Source organism: Quercus robur, chromosome 8 (assembly GCF_932294415.1).
Source record: "Quercus robur chromosome 8, dhQueRobu3.1, whole genome shotgun sequence".
Lineage (NCBI taxonomy): Eukaryota > Viridiplantae > Streptophyta > Magnoliopsida > Fagales > Fagaceae > Quercus > Quercus robur.
In genome coordinates this window covers 63,067,005-63,087,061 of record NC_065541.1, presented here as the reverse complement: position 1 = coordinate 63,087,061, position 20,057 = coordinate 63,067,005, and the positions used below count along the sequence as shown (strand labels likewise).

At 36.5% G+C, this 20,057-nt stretch overlaps 2 protein-coding genes across 13 annotated transcripts; one reads left to right on the top strand and one right to left on the bottom strand.

The window, feature by feature from the left end:
• Positions 1-5,518: 5,518 nt before the first annotated feature.
• LOC126697565 (probable methyltransferase PMT11) lies at positions 5,519-11,508 on the top strand. Its single transcript, XM_050394618.1, has 9 exons — positions 5,519-6,348; positions 6,634-6,783; positions 6,875-7,145; positions 7,516-7,626; positions 8,089-8,248; positions 9,140-9,397; positions 9,485-9,607; positions 10,324-10,401; positions 10,842-11,508. Exons 1-9 carry the CDS (start codon positions 5,665-5,667, stop codon positions 11,047-11,049), a joined length of 2,043 nt encoding a protein of 680 aa, XP_050250575.1. The 5' UTR covers positions 5,519-5,664; the 3' UTR covers positions 11,050-11,508.
• A 508-nt stretch (positions 11,509-12,016) lies between these two features.
• Positions 12,017-19,828, bottom strand: LOC126697567 (protein HESO1). 12 transcript variants are annotated; one of them, XM_050394625.1, is made up of 10 exons: positions 19,379-19,828; positions 18,853-18,921; positions 18,574-18,727; positions 16,893-17,057; positions 15,274-15,452; positions 15,096-15,191; positions 14,661-14,730; positions 13,513-13,643; positions 12,743-12,853; positions 12,017-12,642 (listed from the first exon to the last, which is right to left on the bottom strand). In XM_050394625.1, exons 3-10 carry the CDS (start codon positions 18,716-18,718, stop codon positions 12,187-12,189), a joined length of 1,353 nt encoding a protein of 450 aa, XP_050250582.1. In that variant the 5' UTR covers positions 18,719-18,727; positions 18,853-18,921; positions 19,379-19,828; the 3' UTR covers positions 12,017-12,186. The 12 variants fall into 12 exon arrangements, with proteins under 12 accessions (XP_050250582.1, XP_050250579.1, XP_050250583.1 ...); XM_050394622.1 differs by having other exon boundaries at positions 18,574-18,725; positions 18,835-18,916; XM_050394626.1 differs by having other exon boundaries at positions 18,574-18,725; positions 18,839-18,916.
• Positions 19,829-20,057: the final 229 nt, after the last annotated feature.

Genomic DNA, 20,057 nt, shown 5'->3' with positions numbered 1-20,057 from the left:
TTTATTTATTAATTTTAACTAAATAAAAAAATGGTTAATTACAACTTACCCACCTATGATTTAACTAAAATTTAAGTTACCTACTCGTGATTTGAAATTTAACACTTTACCCACCTAAGGTTAGCTCAGTTAGTATTTCGTTACCCACCTCCGTTAAAAATAGGGCTAAATATGTATTTTTGCTCTCTTTTACGTCTCTTTCCTCTCAAAACATAAAAACAACATAAAAAAATAGGAGAAAACAAGATCAAAAAGTGAGGGTTTTGTAAAAATTATGAACAAAGAAGCTTCTGTCAAAACATATCACACACAAAATCTTTCAGTTGCTGACCTCTACAAAGATATGAACATGAGATAGAATTTCAAAGAGAATGTTGAGCAACATCCAACTTTCTTCACAGCTGATACATCATCCTTGGTTCCAACATTGATTGTTTCTCCTTTGGGTACGACTGCTGGTTCATCCACAACCTCAAGTGCCTTCTTGTTTACAGAAAAAGATTTGGAAAATCTCGTTACATTATTTAATGTTAATGAGAATTTTTTTGATCTCGAATTGGCATTGTTAACAAAGATGAAAGATATAAATGTAGTACAGACAAAAGAGCCAAGCGTTTTATCGAAGATGAAAATGCCAAAGTTGTTTGTCTGGGAAGCTGGCCTGGAGCAATTGAATATCACATTGAAGTGGAGAGCACTGAATTCTTAAATGGATTGACGAGTTCAAAAGAATTAAGCCTTCAAGGGATCTCTCTAATTACTGAGCTTCCAAATTCCATAGGTAAGCACAACAATTTGTTGGTCTTGGATCTCAGGGAGCGTCACAATCTGAAGGTGCTTCCAAAGGAGATAGCCCAACTCATGAACCTCAGGTATTTGATCTTTCTGACTGTTATCTGCTAGCTCGTATGCCCAAGGGGCAATGGAAGCTCGCAGAACTTCAAGTCCTTAAGGGGTTTGTGAAGGCAAACCCAAAAAATACCCAATTTTGATGATCCCAGAGCAGAGAGAAGCTTCTACAATGGTGATAATGTTTGTTCATAATTTTTACAAAACCCTCACTTTTTTATCTTGTTTTCTCCTATTCTTTTATGTTGTTTTTAGGGATAATTACACTTTACCCACCTGTGATTTACCTCTAATTCTAAGTGCCTACCCGTGGTTTGAATTTTGACACTTTGCCCACCTGTGATTCTCACCGTTATTGTGCCGTAACCCACCTCTCTACTTTCCGTTACTCTAACACAGAAAATGTAAAAACAAAACCCCAAACGGATCAAAACACTCCTCACATGAAGAACATACACAAACACATGAAGAACATACACAAACATGGATTGAAAAAAGCAAAGATCAATTTCAATGAAAAAAGCAAAGATCAATTTGGCATCTGAAACTTTTTTCTCTTTACATATGTTTAGTATGAAGCAGTAAGTTTTTCAAAAACCTATATCGCTCTCACTCAAATCTTGAATATGAAGAACATACCAAAAATCTGAAAAATTATAGGAAGTTGAACCCAAAATAAAACATCTAAATCATCAATAATAAAAAATTGAAACCCACTGCCCACTGCCCCTGCCACCAGCCACCACAACCCACTGCCATAGCCACCACCGCCCACAATCTCAAACCCCAACCACCAAAACTACAAACAAGTCACAAACCCAAAATCAAACCACAAACAAATCACAAACCCAAAATCAAATCACAAACAAGTCACAAACTCTAACCCATGACTGCTGAACCACCAAAACTGCAAACAAGTCACAAACCCAGGCAGTGAAACCGAGTGGTGGCATCGGGATTTGGCGTCTCTGTCGGGTTTTGATTCGGATTCTAGTACCTACACTTCTTGGCTATTACGGCGAAGCCACATGTACCAAAGCCATCACAACAAACAAGGACGAGTTCTTTGAAGGAAGGGAAATACTCAGCGAGATATTTCAGATCTTCGTTGGTGACTGACATGCGTTTCAGGTAGACTTTTTTCGAGCCAAGGATAGGTGGAGCTCAAGGCGGCGACCCACGGCGCGAAGTGGGCCCCCTATTCCAGCGGCATGAGGTTGAAGTCGACGAACCTCGATCTGCCCTTGATGGCCACGGCCCGAACCCGGGGGAACCGGGACATGGCCCATCTAGGCGAGACGAAGTAACAGTTCCCGATGAAGAGCTCGGATCGAGTCAGGGCCTCGACTTGACACCACGACTTGCAGACTAATGAGGCGGCGTTGCGGTCCCGCCGGGAGCTGAGGAACTGGAGCACGTTCTTGAGGACATTCTAAACTCAAATTGACTTCTAATTTAAGCCAAAAAAAATACCCATAAGAAATAAAGAAAAAATAAATTCAAATTATTAACCTTCATACACCATTCAGATGCATTTGAAGTGATTTTTCTTATCAAAATTAGAGAGTTTGAAATTTAAATTTCAAAACAAAAACCTGGAGGTGCAAGTTAAGAGATTGGGCCTGATGCTGTGTATATTTGGATTCAAGGTTTAACATCACTTGGAATTTTCCAGTGGGTTTAGGTGGTGCTCAATACTTGGTTCGATTGCATTTCTATGATATTGTTAGTCCTGCACTTAACTTACTGTACTTCAATGTATATCTCAATGGGTACCTGGCTTATGAGGATCTTGATTTGTCAGTACTTACGTCCCATGTGCTTGCATCTCCAATCTATATGGATTTTGTTGTGGATCTTCGTTGCGTTGGTTGGGAGTGAGTGAGTTTCGGGAGAGAATGAGTTTTGATCCATTTGGGGTTCTGTTTTTTTCCTTTTTTGTGTTAGAGTAACGGAAAGTAGAGAGGTGGGTTACGGCACAATAACGGTGAGAATCACAGGTGGGCAAAGTGTCAAAATTCAAACCACGGGTAGGCACTTAGAATTAGAGGTAAACCACAGGTAGGTAAAGTGTAATTATCCCTTGTTTTTATGTTTTGAAGGAGAGAGACATAAAAGAAAGCAAAAATACATATTTAGCCACATTTTTAACAGAGGTGGGTAACAGAACACTAACTGAGCTAACCTCAGGTAGGTAAAGTACCAAATTTCAAACTACGGGTAGGCAACTTAAATTTCGACTAAACCACAGGTGGGTAAATTGTAATTAGCCCATAAAAAAAATTAAAAACAGAATTAAAAACTAAAATTTACATGAATTGAGATCTAAGTGTATCTTGAACAAGAACACTAACCTAGATCTAAGAACACAAACCCAAAAATTAAAATCCAAAAATTAGAAATCTCAAAATCACCATTTTCTCAAACCCAGCAATATCATCAAATCCTAAAGCCTCATAGTATCAAATCAATCCAAAAATACAACACAACCAATCCAAACAAAAAAAATCTCAAACTCAGAACAACCCATCAACCACCACGTCTGAAGCAAGTCACGAACCCAAGGACAATCACAGTGACCAAACCCACCAATAAATCATAAACCAAACCACAAATGAAGAACCAAACCACGAAGCAAGCCACACACCAAACCCAAATCGGAACCACCAACCACCGCCACCTTGACTCGAATTGGAACCATAACCCAACAAAAATTTACCCATGAAACCCACGAAATTTAGAACAAACATCGTGGCCCACTCCCAACAAACACAATCAACAAACCCCCCCCCCCCCCCCCCCAAAAATCCAAGACCAGTGACAAAAGCCAAATGCGAAAGAGGGAGAGAAAGAGAACTCAACGCCACCGTGCCGCTGCCTTGGACCTGATCTGGTCGGGCTGATGGGTTCACGATGGGTCGATGGTTTTCAGGTGGATGGGCTATGCGATTTTCAGGTGGATGTGCTCTCTCACGTTTGACCGACGAGAGTTGTAGTGGAATGAGCTTTTCGTCGGAAAAGAGCTCGTCGGCGGGGAGCATGGCCACCGGATCTGGGTTTGCTTGAGGTGGGTTTGCTGGGTTTCTTTTTAAATGAGATAGGTTGTTCTGAGTTTGAGATTTTTTTGTTTGGATTGGTTGTGTTGTATTTTTGTATTGATTTGATACTATGAGGCTTTAGGGTTTGATGATATTGCTGGGTTTGAGAAAATGGTGATTTTGAGATTTTTAATTTTTGGGTTTGTGTTCTTGTTCAAGACACACTTAAATCTCAATTCATGTAATTTTTAGTTTTTAATTTTTTTTATTTAGTTAAAATTAATAAATTAATTTTTTTTAATTTAGATGTTAATGTGGCATTTTTTAATGCCAAAAAACATTTTTTATTATTAATTTAGGCCACGTGGACATTAATTTACTATTATTTATTATTGCCGTTTGCCACGTCAGTTTTTTCTGTTTCTGATGTAATGACAGGGACCAAAACGAGAAGCGTTTTTTAGAATAGGGACTAAAAGCGGTAAAAATAAAATGTAAGGACTAAAATGGGAATCGCCTGAAAATGTAGGGACTAAAAGTGACTTTTCGCCTTTATTAAATAGTTAAAGCACATCAACTTATCATATGATTTTTTAAGTTTTATATATAATAAAATGGTCATGTCAATAGTTAATGGATGTGGGCTTATGACATTTGTTAATGGACAGTTTTAGAAAAAAAAAAAAATTGATACTCCCTTCATTCAAATTTGTTTGTCTTATTTGAAAAGTCAAACTTTTTAAAGGAACATTATTTATTGTCTTGTCTGCCTTATAAAAATGTATAAGTTTACAAAATTACCCTTAAATAAATTTATCAGTTTTTTTTTTTAAGTTATTCTTAATGAGGCAACTAAAAAGGTGTCCCAATTAGATTAATTTTTTAAATATTTGTTAGTTTTTTTTTCAAATAGTTTCCAAAATAAAGTAATGGTATAATAGGAATATTAGTAAATTAATAACTTTTATTTTTAAAAGTAGGACAATATTTTGGAACATCCCAAAATAGAATAGAGGATAAACAAACTAAGACGGAGGGTGTATTACTTTTATAAAAAGGGAAATATTAACGAATGCCCTTAGAGAATTGGTTAATAAACTATTTATAGAAAGTTTTTTATGAAAATATATATATATATATATATATAAAAGTTGTAATTTATTTATTTTTTAATAAAAAGTTTCAAAAAATATTTGTTGCACCTAAATTTTCTAAATAAAATCTATAATAACTTTAACAGTTTTCTATTGGTCCCTAAAATGGCTCAGCCGTTAATTAGTTACAACGTTGGTTTATGTCAAATCGATGAATAAGGACCCTACATGATTTCATGCTTAAGATTCAATACTCACAATCGAACTTGCGTCTAATAAGTCCATAACCAATACTTTTGAAGGTTCCTTTCAAATGATAAGATTTCAACTTCATTAATTAACCAGTAAACTCAAGTCAAATTTCCCGGAGAGATTTTACACGAATGTCTATCAATTTCCCGCTAAATTCCAACCGTAACGAACCCCCTAGCCCCATCAATCCCACTCATCATAGCCTCCAATAAAACCAAACTTCCATACTCCCCACCCCCAAATCCCACCACGTGTATAACAAAAAAACAACCTCATATCCTGATATCCATCACCACTGTCACTCTAACAAATCCCTCAATTCCTCAAAATCACCACCGTCTCACACTCAACAACACAGTCACTCCAAAAAGCTCACATTTCTTCAGCCGCACGGATCTAAGATCTACATTTATTTTTTTTCTTAGGAAGAAATGAAAGCCCTTGTAAATGGGGAATTGTTAAGAACACCGGTGGTGTTGAAAATCTCAGCTTTCTTTGTAATTTCGATCACATTCTTTTACTTGGGCAAGCACTGGTCCGATGGGTACCAACAACTCATTTTCTTCAACACCTCGCGCCAAAACCCTTCTTCTTCGTCTTCCTCCGCCGTCGCGCTCTCTCCCAACAACGACAGGTCGTTTAACCTCTCCGCCCTCATTGGCCAAAACGACACCCAATCCATCGTCACCGACAAAACCCTAGACCAAGCCCAAGTCCCAGCCTCGATCGCGATCTCTGCCCCCCCGCCGCCGCCGTTTAAGCGATTCGGGATCGTGAACGACAATGGGACGATGTCGGAGGAGTTCGACGTCGGTGAGTTGGGCGAAGGCGATTTGGTGGAGGAGTGGAGGAACGAGACGAAGGTTGGCGATGGAGATTCGGATATGGATAAGGGGAGTAGGGTTAGGGTTACGAAGTTTAGGATGTGTCCGACGAGTATGAGTGAGTATATTCCGTGTTTGGATAATGTGGAGGCGATTAAGAAGCTGGAATCGACGGAGAGAGGGGAGCGATTCGAGCGGCATTGCCCGGAGGAAGGTCGTGGATTGGATTGCTTGGTTCCGGCGCCCAGTAAGTACCGGACTCCGATTCCGTGGCCGAAAAGCCGGGACGAGGTATCGTTTTTGTTTCTCTACCTTTACGTTTTTGCTAGGTTTCACTTGCAATTCTATGATGAAAATGCGTGGAATTTAATCTGGGTTTTGATCAAAATTGGTAACTAGTTAGATTTACATGCTGATTGAGTAAACACTTCATTGTTGACAAATATCTCATTGCTTAATATCTCATTGGTTACCAATATGGAAGTTTATTGGACTGCACCTGATGAAGCAGAGGTCGCTATTTCGAATAAAAACATAAATGTATTTTGTTAATGGAGATGCTGGGTTTTGTTGTAGGTTTGGTTCGACAATGTTCCTCATACTCGTCTAGTCGAGGATAAAGGGGGTCAAAACTGGATTACAAGAGAGAAGGACAAGTTTAAGTTTCCTGGAGGTGGTACACAGTTTATACACGGGGCAGATGAGTACTTGGATCATATTAATAAGGTTATTATTTTTTTAAAATTCTGGGATGGAATCTAGGAATTGGGTATTGTATCTTGTTTTTAATGTTAAAATTTCTCATCTGTATGTGCAGATGGTCCCTGAAATTGCTTTTGGTCATCATACCCGAGTTGTTTTAGATGTTGGGTGTGGTGTAGCTAGTTTTGGAGCCTATTTGCTGTCACGGGATGTCATCACCATGTCTGTTGCACCCAAGGATGTTCATGAAAACCAGATTCAATTTGCACTTGAGCGTGGCGTACCGGCAATGGTGGCAGCATTTGCCACTCGACGCTTATTGTATCCAAGCCAAGCTTTTGACTTGATACACTGTTCACGATGTAGAATCAATTGGACTCGTGATGGTATGTCCTTTTTGTTTGCATATTGGTTTTATCCTTGTTAGATAAGAAGGAGGAAAATTGATCAAGCATTAGAGTGTTTATAAGGTTCTTGTTTTTTGGTGCCATTTTGTTGTGCTCACTTACACTTTTTTACTTACTAGTAAAATGGATTAGTTTTTCCAATTGTTTGAAAAACTGCTCCTGGTGAACTTTTGACACAAGTTTTCTCCAACATTGCTGTTTTAATCCTCCTAAAAAAAATTATATAAATTTGGTTTAATTGTTTTTTTTTAATCATATCCTTCCATTACTTTTTTTATTGGTATGCTGCATACACACTTAATGGGTTTTTTGAACCCCAAGCTCATCCTTCCATTACTTTGTGATGAAGATGGAATATTACTTCTTGAGGTCAATAGGATGCTCCGCGCAGGAGGATACTTTGTTTGGGCAGCTCAGCCTGTTTATAAGCATGAAGAAATCCTGGAAGAACAATGGAAAGGTATTACTACCAGCAAATTTTTTTTTCATGGTATTCTTGTTTAAAGTGGTAGTGTTCAGTTCTAACATTAGAACTAGAGAGAGTTCAGATTTTGGAATAGAAGTGCATAGAAAGGGTTCTAAAAACTGTCTCATGTCTATTTCTTCTGACTGCTATAATTAGTTTAACAGATGTTACTTTGCTGGTCTTTCTGACCTGAACATTTAGCCTCTGTTTGGGAAGCGTGTTTCCCAGCGGAAGCTTTTTTTCTGTGGGTCCTGTGCACTGTTCATGGGACCCACAAGTACCTTCATTCAGCAACTTTTTCTTTAGAATTGGGTCCCACGGCACTATTCACACATTTAAAAATTATTTTGCTATAGTATTTTCAGTTTTCAGTAATAAGCAGTATCCAAACAGACCCTATTTGAGTTGGTTGTTGTCTATATTAACCACGCATGTTTATTTGCCTCTATATTTCAGAGATGCTTAACCTTACTACTCGTCTCTGCTGGGATTTTGTGAAAAAGGATGGATATGTTGCAATATGGCGGAAGCCATTTAACAACAGCTGTTATTTAAACCGTGAGGCAGGAACTGTACCTCCACTGTGTGATCAAGATGATGACCCAGACAATGTTTGGTGTGTTTGCAATTCTGCCGTTCATCACCTATTTTTCTTTTTAAGATATCTGTCAAACCTAAGATATTTTGTTAGTAAATATTGTGGCTCTTGTTTGATCAAGTAGAGCTTTCCCATATATAAAAAGTAAATATAATGGTTGCTTTATATTTTAAAACAAACTTCTTGAATTAAGAACAAGAGATTATCATTTTTTTCACTCATCATCTTTCAGCCGTCCTTTGATTCTTTTTCTTTCAGACCATCAAAGTCAGCGTGCTTTGGTGCTCTATCATTCACTGGCCCCCCTTACCGTGATGCTTTTTAATTCCAATTCACTACATGACCCCTGTACACTGCCTGTGTACTGTGGTTGTGTTGTATTTATTTATTTATGAATAAAATTTGCTTTTACTGATCAAAATACAAAAAAATCCAATTCACTACTTAGACCTTTCTACTTGTCCCTGCATTAAAGCTGTGCAGGTTATTCTTTGTTATTTTCTCCAGTGGAAAAGATCTGAGAACACATGCTTGAATGATGTTGATGGTATTTTTAAAATATAAATCATTTGTCCTACTTGTAGTGTTCCACTTAATGCTCCACCAATTGTAGTATGCCATGTGTCTGGTTTATTTTCTTTCTCCCTTCTCATTTTGAACTTTGGTTAATAACGAAAAAAGAAGAAGATACATGTGACAGACTATGATTGGTGGAACATAAAGTGGACACACAGACTGTGGAATAGAGGATTTTTATTCATCTTCAAATAGTTAAGATATATTTGCCGATAATTTGATGATTTTGTTTTGAAAAATATTCAGTCATCCACAATGAAGTTTTTTCTTGTTGTTATGACTTATGAGGTATTTTAGTCGTCAGTAATAGTATTCTTTGCATAACCATGTTAGGTATGTTGATCTGAAGGCATGCATCACTCGACTTCCTGAGAATGGATATGGAGCAAATATTACTACATGGCCTGCACGTTTGCAAACTCCACCTGATAGGCTTCAGAGCATACAACTAGATGCCTTATTATCAAGAAATGAGCTTTTCAAGGCAGAGTCAAGATACTGGAATGAGATAATAGAAAGCTATGTTCGTGCTTTACATTGGAAGAAGATTAGATTAAGAAATGTAATGGACATGAGAGCTGGCTTTGGAGGGTACTATGTTAATGTCATATTTTACTCTTCCATTTTATATTTGTATACATCTCTCATCATTAATGGTCTATAAACTGGAATTGGCAGATTTGCGACAGCATTAAAGCAACAAAATCTTGATTCTTGGGTTATGAATGTTGTCCCTGTTAGCGGGTTTAACACCTTACCTGTTATATATGACCGAGGGCTTATTGGAGTTATGCATGATTGGTACTTTCTAAAACTTTTTCTTATCGTATTTCACCTTAAATACGTACATATATGGATACTGTAGTTGATTGGATTACATAATCTTATTAGTCATGTGTTTGATGTGGATATTATGGTGGGAGTGTAATCGTCCTACATTTGAGGATTTCGAAATTTCAGGGACACATTTGATAGAATTGTTTGCTAGATTGTTGTTTCATTGGTCTCAGGTGTGGGGTTTTACTAATTGTAACTTCATTCTTGTGTTTTTAGAGTAATTTTCCTTCTGTACATAGCATTTTGTAAGTCTTTAGACTCTTTTGCGTTCGTTTCCATGTTCATGAAGTATTATATTTCAATAAAATACTCACTTACTTTTCCCAAAATATATATATATATATATATGTATATCTATCTATCTTATTGGTCATATGCACCTCAAATATGTACATTATTGGAGTAATCCAGTTGGTCATTTTTTTTTGGATACTGTAATTGATGGTTCTGATTACTTGATATTTGACATATTGATATGTACCCTTCCTTTGTCCAAGTAGTTGTTTTTTTTCCTCTCTCTGTGGTTAACTTTCTAACATTTTGGGATAGGTTGCACTTAAATTCTGGTACTGGTTATATTATAAATTGATGGTGTGTGCATATATTGTTGCATCAAAATTAATTGAGTTATTGGTTAGTGTTGCTTTGTGGCTGAAATATTCTTGCATATTATTTTCCAGGTGTGAGCCATTTGATACATACCCAAGAACCTATGATTTTTTGCATGCAGCTGGCCTCTTCTCTATCGAGAGAAAAAGGTACGCCCAACTCTTATTAAAAAAATCCTAGGTAGTCAATTCCCATATTAAAGTTGTTACGTGCTTTTGTTTTTCTTCATCTGTCTTGTTCTTTTATAGAGAATAGAGATAACTGATGAACAGGCATAGTGGCATGTAGGGTTGACAAATTGTGCCTGGCTAAGAATTTCAGAATTTCTTGGTTATAATCAACAGCTCTACTCTACTAAGATCTAAAGTGGGGAAGTTGTATTATCACTTTTAAATATGATTTTATTTAAATAATGTTTGAATTTTCTTGATATAAGGAGCACCAAATTATGTCAAATAATGTGGGTTTAGAAAGGTTGATTAGGCCTACATTTACTTGTTATCAGGGTTTTTGCTCATGATGTGGACTTGGGATCCCCCTTGGTGTATTTTAGTGGTTTTCCTTAATTTGTTTGATTTCTTTGTTTCAGATGCAATATTTCTTCAATCATGCTTGAGATGGATCGGATACTGAGACCTGGTGGGCGTGTATATATTCGTGACACTCTTGCCATAATGGATGAACTTCAAGAGATTGCAAAGGCCATGGATTGGCATATCGCTATGCGTGATACATCTGAGGGCCCTCATGCGAGTTATAGGATCTTGACCGCTGATAAACACCTTTTGCGTGGTTGAAGTTGTGGAAATCACGAACCGTATTGTATTGCCCAAATCGAAGATCTGCAACCCAGGCTATTTTTCTCTAACAGGACAGTTTTAAGTGCAATTGAAAAGGTCACTGAGAATGACAATCATGCAGAGAGAGAATTGCTTTTATTGTGTAGTGATTTGACTATTGACATCTGGTACACTGAGATTGCATTGTGATCTTGGAGACTTAACCATGTGGGTGTTTGGGGGGGGGGGGGGGGGGGTGTGGGCACAGATGTTGGAAACAATATATTACTATATACAGGCCCAATTGATTGCAGCACGTCGTGTAACTTACCTGTAATATACCATGTCATAGTACTACAACCAAGATTTTTAAGCTAGAATTTTATTACGTTGTTTACCCAGATGTAAGAGATACATAAAAACCATATTTTATTTGTTCATTTATTAATGTCCCCCCGTGTTGATTATTGTGTATCACCGTTCAGAATTCTCTAGTTTAATATTTGGCTTTGTTTTGTTCATTTATTACATCGTTTTCCCCAGATTTAACAGATACATGGAAACCGTATTTATTTGTACATTTATGTATGTCCTACATGTTGATTATTGTATACCACAGTTCAGAATTCTCTAGATTTGTATTTGGCTTTGTTTTGTTTCTCCTTCAGTTCTTCACTTTTTTAACATCGCTTAATTCTTTCCTGAGCCGTTGGAAGCATGAATGGTTCGTGTCCCAGACCCAGACATTGTTGTTATGATCAAGGATTTTGAGTAGAGAAAAGAGGGTAATAAGGGGACCAATGGATCATGCCTGTTTCTGTCATTGGATTAAAACTAAGCCTGGTCCGAGCAGCTATACCCAGTGAACATTCATTTTGTAAAAATCGATAATGTTTGGATGGAGGGAGTTGAAGGTAGAGTAGAAGAAAGGAGAATGGAAGATGATTAGAATATACAAATTTGATCCTCAAGAAACCGCTAATGCTTCACAAAACTCAATCAGCTTCTCTCAATTGATTTGGCAATGGTCAACATATACTATTCAACAATTATACTCTTGGCAGAGACAAAACAACTGGGTGATATTAAAGTTTCAAGAGAAACGATGTACTGTGCAGTAAAAAGCCAATTGAATAATCAAAAACCGGTGACACCCTATCTATCAGATCTTGCTCTCCATCTCTGCTGTCCTTGATTGTGATTCGCCTGCACAGGCCTTGTCACAGTTGAATTGTTGGACCGGGTCTCAACCGTCATGTTCTGAAATTGATGCTGTGTTTGTGGGGTCTCAAGCCTCATGTTCTGAAATTGATGCCGTGTTTGTGAGGGTGTGTGCGTGTTCCTGTACACTTGTGGACGAGTTGGTTGGGGATGGTAGCGTCCGCCATTGTAAGTTGGTCCGCCATTGTAAGTTGGGCTCCGAAGGGGTGCTGCTCTCTCAATATACTGTGATACCTGTGGTGGGACGAGTGTGGCAAAGAGAGAACCCCGATTCTGATCAGCTGAATTAAGTGTACGGCGGCTTCTCTCAAATGCTTCAGATACCCTTGTCAAGTTACCCATACTAACAGTCCTTGCGGAATTTTCTGGCTGCTCAAAAGGATCCTCGATCTAACCAGACATCAACAGTGTCAATAACAGAAATAGTAGCCATGGAGTCGTAATAATTTTATCATTGAAGAGAGAGAGAGAGAGAGAGAGAGAGATGTACAAATATGGCATAAGTTTTGGGCAACCATCTCATATTGCTCCTTATATACTCCCACTTTCCTGTGTAGGGACAAATTCCTAGTTCTGAGGCCCTCAAACCTATGTCAGAAAACTGCCAAAAACAAAAAAACCTTAATCAGCACCATAGCAACCATCCTAAGATTGGGGAATATAAAAGGCAAACTTCAACAAACTAATATAGAGAAAGGCACTTTCCAAAGCATAGAAACATCTGCTACATAATCTCATCATCATTTGACTCGAAACATTTTAAAATGAATTTATAATCTAGGTGTATTGAGTTAGTGGGGGGAAATTACACTTTACCCCCCCTAAACCCTAAACCCCTCTTTTACACTTACCTCCCAAAATAATTACCGGTGTAACACTTGCCCCCCTAAACTATGAGAATGCACACTTATCGCCCTAAACTATTACCCGTGTAATACTTTGCACCCCATCTCATGGGTAATTGTTTAGGGAAGTGTGTATTCTCATAGTGTAGGGGGGTAAGTGTTACACGGGTAATAGTTTAGGTGGTTAAGTGTGTATTCTCATAATTTAGGGAGGCAAGTGTAAAAGAGGGTATAGTTTAGGGGGGGTAAGTGTAAAATGAGGTATAGTTTAGGGGGATGAAGTGTAATTTTTCTAGTTAATGGAGTAATACAGAGGTGTACTATATCCTGAAATTTGATGAACACATCATATAAATCTCTATAACCAATATTTTTCATTATCTATCAAGGTAGAAGGCATGACATAAATGATTACCTTAGCAAGGAATGACCTGAAAAGCTCAGACAAAGAACTGCGATTAACTTTTCTGGTTCGGTTTTGCCTGAACCTGCGTATGTTAGCAGCACATGTTTCTGCAATATGTCTCTCTACATTAGCTCTCACACCTGCATGAAGCATGTTGTAATACAGTTTCCATGACAATTTGTCTTCTGAGGTAGCTAACTGATATTTGATTCAACAGATATTTCAACAGGTACTCCTAAGCATTTTCAGTAATAGTCTAGAGTTCTAGAAACCATTATGATTAACCAAAAAAGAAAGGGTTAAAACCATCAATGCAAATTAGTGTCAAAAGTGTCATGTAGAATCTGTAATGAACTCAAAAGAATGATCTATCCTGCACATCCATTACAATCAAGTTGACCAACCCTCTAATAAACCAAAATCCTTCTATCTTTAATAAAAGATAGAAATAACCATCTTTGTAATTGACCTCAGATTTTTCACTCTTTCATTTTTGGCTAAAATACTATTTACACCCTTTAAATTTGAGGTTGCTTCTAGAACGGTCCTTTGACTATGAAAACTTGCAATTCACACCCTCAAGTATACAAGTGTAAAAGTGTCCCTTCTGACAACGTCTGTTAGATTCTTGCTGTTAACCAACCCAAAAATGATGTTGTTTTGAATAAAAATATAAAAAGACTGTCATTTATAGACAGGTTAATATCGACAATGTCACAGAGCATAATGGAAGGGGTACATTGACATTATTATAATAGCCGAGGGTGTAAATTGCAAGTTTTGAAAGTCAAGAAACTGATTTAGAAGCGACATCAAAAAAAGAGTTTGAATTGCATTTTAGCCTTCATTTTTTAATGTTTTGTTAGGCAGGTCACTAATCTCAAACACCATGTTTAAATTCCATCATTGACATATGTAGACAATCAGATAGTTTAACCTTTTATCCCATCTACAAAGTACAGACATGGAATTTCTCTAAGGAAGAAAGCCTGTGCTAATCAGTTCTGATTCTGAACCATCATTATAATGTTTATCTTGATCCTTTAACTTCAACTGAAAGTGCCCTTGAACCACATTCTCAATTAGAAATATAAGCACAGAGAGAGAGAGAGTAAACATGAGTGAAATTAACCTTGTACAATCTAAAAGAAACGTACCTTGAAGATCATCAGCAACATTTCCTGCGTATATATCTCTAAGAGGTGGTAAAATTGCAGGCTCACATGTCTGAATAAAAACAGTAAAGAAGAAAATTAAATCTTCCCATCACTTGTCAGAGCTGAATCAGTAAATTTCAAAATGCATGGAAGCAGAGACAGGAAACCAGACCACCTCAAGAATTTATATAAATAAATCAAAATATGTAAGTGAGAAGAAGATTATATCCTGGTCTCAAAAGTAAAAAAGGAACAAGACTGATCCAACAACAATATAATAATTCCAAAAATATGTTTATCTATACATATATAATTCAGAAAACCAGGTCTAAAGTAAACATATTGGATTCATTTCATGGAACAGCAAGTAAATCTCATTTAAATTTTAACATTAAAAAAAATAATAATTCAATAGTAATAATTATGAAGAATTACCTGGAAATGGAAGATCACAAGCAGACTAAGAGAGTATGAATTGAAAGTTCCACTTTTTGGATTATTTATATCATGTGCTTTTGCCCATTCTTTTACCTACACAAAAACTAGAACGAATGCATCAAATACCAGAACTTATTCCCACAACAGCAAGTATTAGATTGCTATGAAATTGTACCAGTAAAACCATGTCACGAAAACGCTCATCTATCTCACTAATCCAAAATAAAAGTTTGGATTTCATTTGGCCCTGCAGGTTATCAATCGATATATCACAAGAGATGCTCTGGCGGCTACTCTCAAACTTTAGGATTGGCACTCTTGCATTGGGGATATATTTTATCCTGCGCCATCCACCTGCAGATCAACAATGTTAAGAAATGAAGAAAGAGACATCATAATGAAGAACAATCAAACAAAAAAGAACAATATCAAACCCTTTTAAAACTTAGGTAAGCTTGCATTACACCATGAAATTATGCTCCTTATTGATTTTCCATTTTAACAAAGTATTACTGAATTTAAAACTTTATAGGCAAAATCACTGGAGTTTAAATAAACAATACAAATGGAATAGAAGGATTCAATATCGAAAAGATTATCAGAAGGCCACTTTGATTAAGAATTAAACCTAAACCCAATAATAACAACAACCAAGCCTTAGTTCCAAAATTTTGGGATCGGCTACTGATCCCCTACATGCTAGTTAGGACTGGTGACATATATTCTTTTTCTTCATCCTATTCCATATGAAGTCATACTCTCCATTACTTCCTTCATTGGACATGTCCTTTTTTACTACTTCTACTAATGTTATTTTAGATCTTCCTCTACCTTTTGTTGTTCCCTGGACTTGAATCAAGTCACTCATGTATTAATTGCTCTCCCATGCAAATGCCAAAGGATCGCAAGCTATCCTCACTCATCTTTTCATCAATGGGAGTCATCTCATTTCGAATCCTATCTTTCCTTGTATCTCCACTTACTTAACATTCTCATTTCGACTACGCTTATTTTATGAACATGTTGCTTCTTAGCAACTCAACATTCAACACAATAGAGTATATCTGGTTTTATAACAATCTTATAAAATTTCACTTGAACTTATTAAAGTAACATTCCATATACTTTGTTTTAATCTTGATATTCAAACACAATCTATAGATTATGATCCTTGTTTTCAAGGTTTCCAAAACACTTTTTTTTTTTTTTTTAAAGATGGACACAATGAAGACATAAACACACACATGACGAATAAACCAAAATGATGAGAAAAAGAAAAGAAAAGAGAAACATCATTTTTTAAGTCCCAACTCCCAACACTGATCCTATAGATGCAATTAATCTACTCTTTTACAGATGCAATGTCCAATATAATGAATGATGCATTTGGGAATATTAAAGCCACTTATAGAATCTTAACCATTTTTTATTACAACTTGGGAAAATGGCCATGAGTCTCTTCTGTATAGCATATTACAAACTACAAAGACTATAAACTTTCACAACTGACCTGCATGCTTACTAAATTTTTGGCGGGGGGGGGGGGGGGGGGGGGGATTGCGACAGGTGAAGATGGTACAATGACTGAAGTTCCTACTCTGCATTTAATATATATTACAGATCACTTCCGGCTTCATACATTTTTTTTTCTTCTCTTCCTTTCTAATGATAAGTTCCATATCATAAAATGTCCCAATTGTGAGAACATGTGTCAACACATGCACTAGAGAAGCAATTACAATAATGCAATACTTAAAGTTAAGAGAGAAAAAGCTTGAACTGAAAGTAAATTACCCATCTTTCTCAAAGCTTTTTGGAAATCAACTAGTAAATTTTGTTTGCGCTTTTTTCCAGCAGATGAAATATATGCACCATTGGGTAAGTCGATTGAAATATCCAAATCACCCCATCTTGTGAACAGATTGGACACAAATGAACCAAATGGCTCCGCTGTTGCACCTGTTTGAGCCAAGTAATGAGTTCATAAAACATTTTACCTAATTTCAAGCCTTATTCATTATGTAAATAAGACATAAAATTACATGATGACTAAACAAATGATATACGGGGAAAAAAAGAAGTGGATAATAAAAATTCAATTAATGCGAAGTATCTTTATTTATTTATTTTTGATGGAATGAGACGTGTTATAGGTTACTTATCTCTTTCTGCTTGAAGAGAATCAAAGAAAAAAGACACAGAGAAGACAAAAAGGTTAATATGGCGTTAAAAAAACTACAGAACTATTACTTACCATATTTTGAAATTTATCAAAAAAAAAAAAAAAAAAAAAACTACAGAACTAAAAATTTCAGTCCTTGTAGCACGCGCATGAATCGCTTTTTTTTTTCTCTCTCTCTCACTCTCTAGGGACCAAAGCACAATAACCCCAGCCTAGCCACCCCATCAAGTCAGAAATATGGATTCCCATAATGTGCAGGGGAGGGGGGTGGGTCATGCATCCATAGACATAGTGGATGACTCTGACTCCAATTAGTGTGCTGATCAGCTAAGAAGTTCCTATCTCTATGCACATGGAGGTGAAGCTTCCTCACCAAAGACAACACTCATAAGAACTTTAGATCCTTCAAGAAACAAAAATGTCATAGAGTCAAAACCTCTCATTCAAAGTCAATTCCACATATGCAATTTAGCATAATAAGTTCTAAGAACCAGAAAAAGTAACCCAAATTTCCAAATAAATAGAAAAGTCATCTAATTGTTCTTTATACAAAAACAAATCACTCATGCTCAAAACAGAGAACTTCCTATTAACCACTCCACCTGCACAATTATCATGCCAGCTGCTAGCTCCCTCTTTACATTCTAAGATCCAACTGAGAATCCAACAAATATGGGCCACAAGGTATGCAAACATGTAAACATTATCGGATTAAAAACTATAAAATTTCAACATCTTATAGAAACCCATACCCACTATATAGTCTTGGCCCAGTGGTGCTATTTAGCCATCTTGGAGCAAATACCATAGGTTCAATTCTATCAAATGACCCCCCTCCCTCTCCAAGGGACCGCAATCCAAACAGGTTGATCAATGATCAGCAGCCACAATTCTTTGGCTGGCTTTTTTACTAATTTTAATTTATAATCAAGGATCAATTAATGGCAACCAGAAAACCTTAATTTCCACTTAACAGCCCATGGAATTGGAACCTTCTTTTTTTACTAGTAAACTGTGTCTTCAGTCACAATAGGGAAGTATACCAGTTTCAGGGATTTCCTGAGATGCAAAAGTTTCCCTTTATTAACATGATCCATTCCAGTGGATGGATCTGGGATTAAAAATTTATGGAATATAGAGTGAATCTTTCCATCCCCACAAACTTATATATTCATAAATTCTAATGCAAATCATGGAATTTTTACTGATTCTAATTATTTTTCAGCTGAAAGTTGGCAAGTTTAAACAACATAAGTAATAATCCTTCAACAGAAGTGTGAAATTACAAATTACCTCTCAAGCTTTCCACAGATTCAACGACTCCTTGTAATTCATTAATGACTTGCAACCGTGTTGACCTATCGCCCTGCTGAGGTTTGACCACTTGAAGTATCTCTGTGAGAATACGCTCCAAATCCAATGTAATATAGGCACTCATTTTATTTCTGGATGACATTTGAGACAGTTCAATTAGTCAAAGCTCAAGCGCAATGATGGCATTCAGTGTTAATTAAAATCAACCACAGCACAAGGTATAAAGCATTTAAGACACACCTACAATTGCTAATTCCTTATTCCAATAAGAAGAACTTCATCAAATCAAAGCCACAAAGCCCCTTAGTTCACCCACCATAACCTGAGCTTTGAGTATTGTTCACAAAATAAAGACGATATTCATATATCATGCAGTCACTACAATATAGTTCATTCCATTTAATGTATACTTAGATGCAGAAGTAAGGATTTATTGAATGAAACATAACACTAAACATAAATTTAGGGATGAGCCTACCAAGCCCGATGAAGTAAAACAAATATGATAAAAAGTTTATATAATGAAGACAAATGAACAAAGACGAATTTTCACAGAAGCACCCTTATTTCCTGATTTTCAATTCATATACAAAAAACCCATTACTCAGAACCCCATAAACAAACAAAAGAAAACAACTTTACCCAATAAGAGAACACCCCACATGGAGATTTTGGTCAATCTTTCAGATTTTAACAGTAGATTATCAATATAACTCAGACTGTTTAAAAAAAATAACTAGAGCAAAAAACATATATCAGAATCATCGTCAACAAAAAACATTACCAGAAGCATAACAGAGAGACCCTTTTCATCCACCTTTTCTATGACTCCAATCACACCAATGTACCCAATCACATTGCGTTTATAAGGGCAACCAAGTTGATAACTTTCTTAAAGAGCAATGCAAATAATATTATCAGTATATAGTATATACCATGACTCAGAGTTGTATAGTGTAGAGTAGAGCTGTAGAGTCTAGCTTTGCTTAGAGGAAGGGGTTTTCTTTGGCTTCTGTGGTGATGTACGAAAAGTTTGGAAAAGCATAAAAAGGAAAAAGGGTGGGTCTGAATTGGCCCAATTGGGTAGTCACAAAGGTTGAATCTTTGTTGGGAGTGAATTCTCTCATGTGTGTTTCACCAGTACTCCGGAGTTCAGACCCTCCTCAGTTTTTGCTTTGCTTTGCTTTGGTGGGCCATTGCTAGTTATAGGAGGCATAAAAGCGATGGAGTTTATGATCAAAGAAAGACTTCGATTTTGATGTTGGGTTTACTTGGGAGTGAATGATGATTGGACGAGCGGAGTCTTGGTCCTCACCCATAAAATTTGACCGTACGGTCACCTCAATTGAAAAAGTTGGATGGATTCACATTGGTAAAGTTTTTTTTTTTTTTTTTTTTTTTTTTTTTTTTTTTTTTTTTTTTTTTTTTTTTTTAAGATGATTACGCAATAACGGTTCAATCGT

Excerpts from the sequence above, each read along its gene's own strand:
- LOC126697565 (XM_050394618.1), top strand. The coding sequence starts at position 5,665 with ATGAAAGCCCTTGTAAATGGGGAATTGTTAAGAACACCGGTGGTGTTG. Across the intron at positions 6,349-6,633 it reads GGCCGAAAAGCCGGGACGAG|GTTTGGTTCGACAATGTTCC; the intron begins GTATCGTTTTTG and ends GTTTTGTTGTAG. Across the intron at positions 7,146-7,515 it reads AATCAATTGGACTCGTGATG|ATGGAATATTACTTCTTGAG; the intron begins GTATGTCCTTTT and ends TTTGTGATGAAG.
- LOC126697567 (XM_050394625.1), bottom strand. The coding sequence starts at position 18,718 with ATGAGTGCCTATATTACATTGGATTTGGAGCGTATTCTCACAGAGATA. Across the intron at positions 14,731-15,095 it reads TTGTGATCTTCCATTTCCAG|ACATGTGAGCCTGCAATTTT; the intron begins GTAATTCTTCAT and ends GTTTTTATTCAG. Across the intron at positions 12,854-13,512 it reads TCAGGTCATTCCTTGCTAAG|TTTTCTGACATAGGTTTGAG; the intron begins GTAATCATTTAT and ends TGTTTTTGGCAG.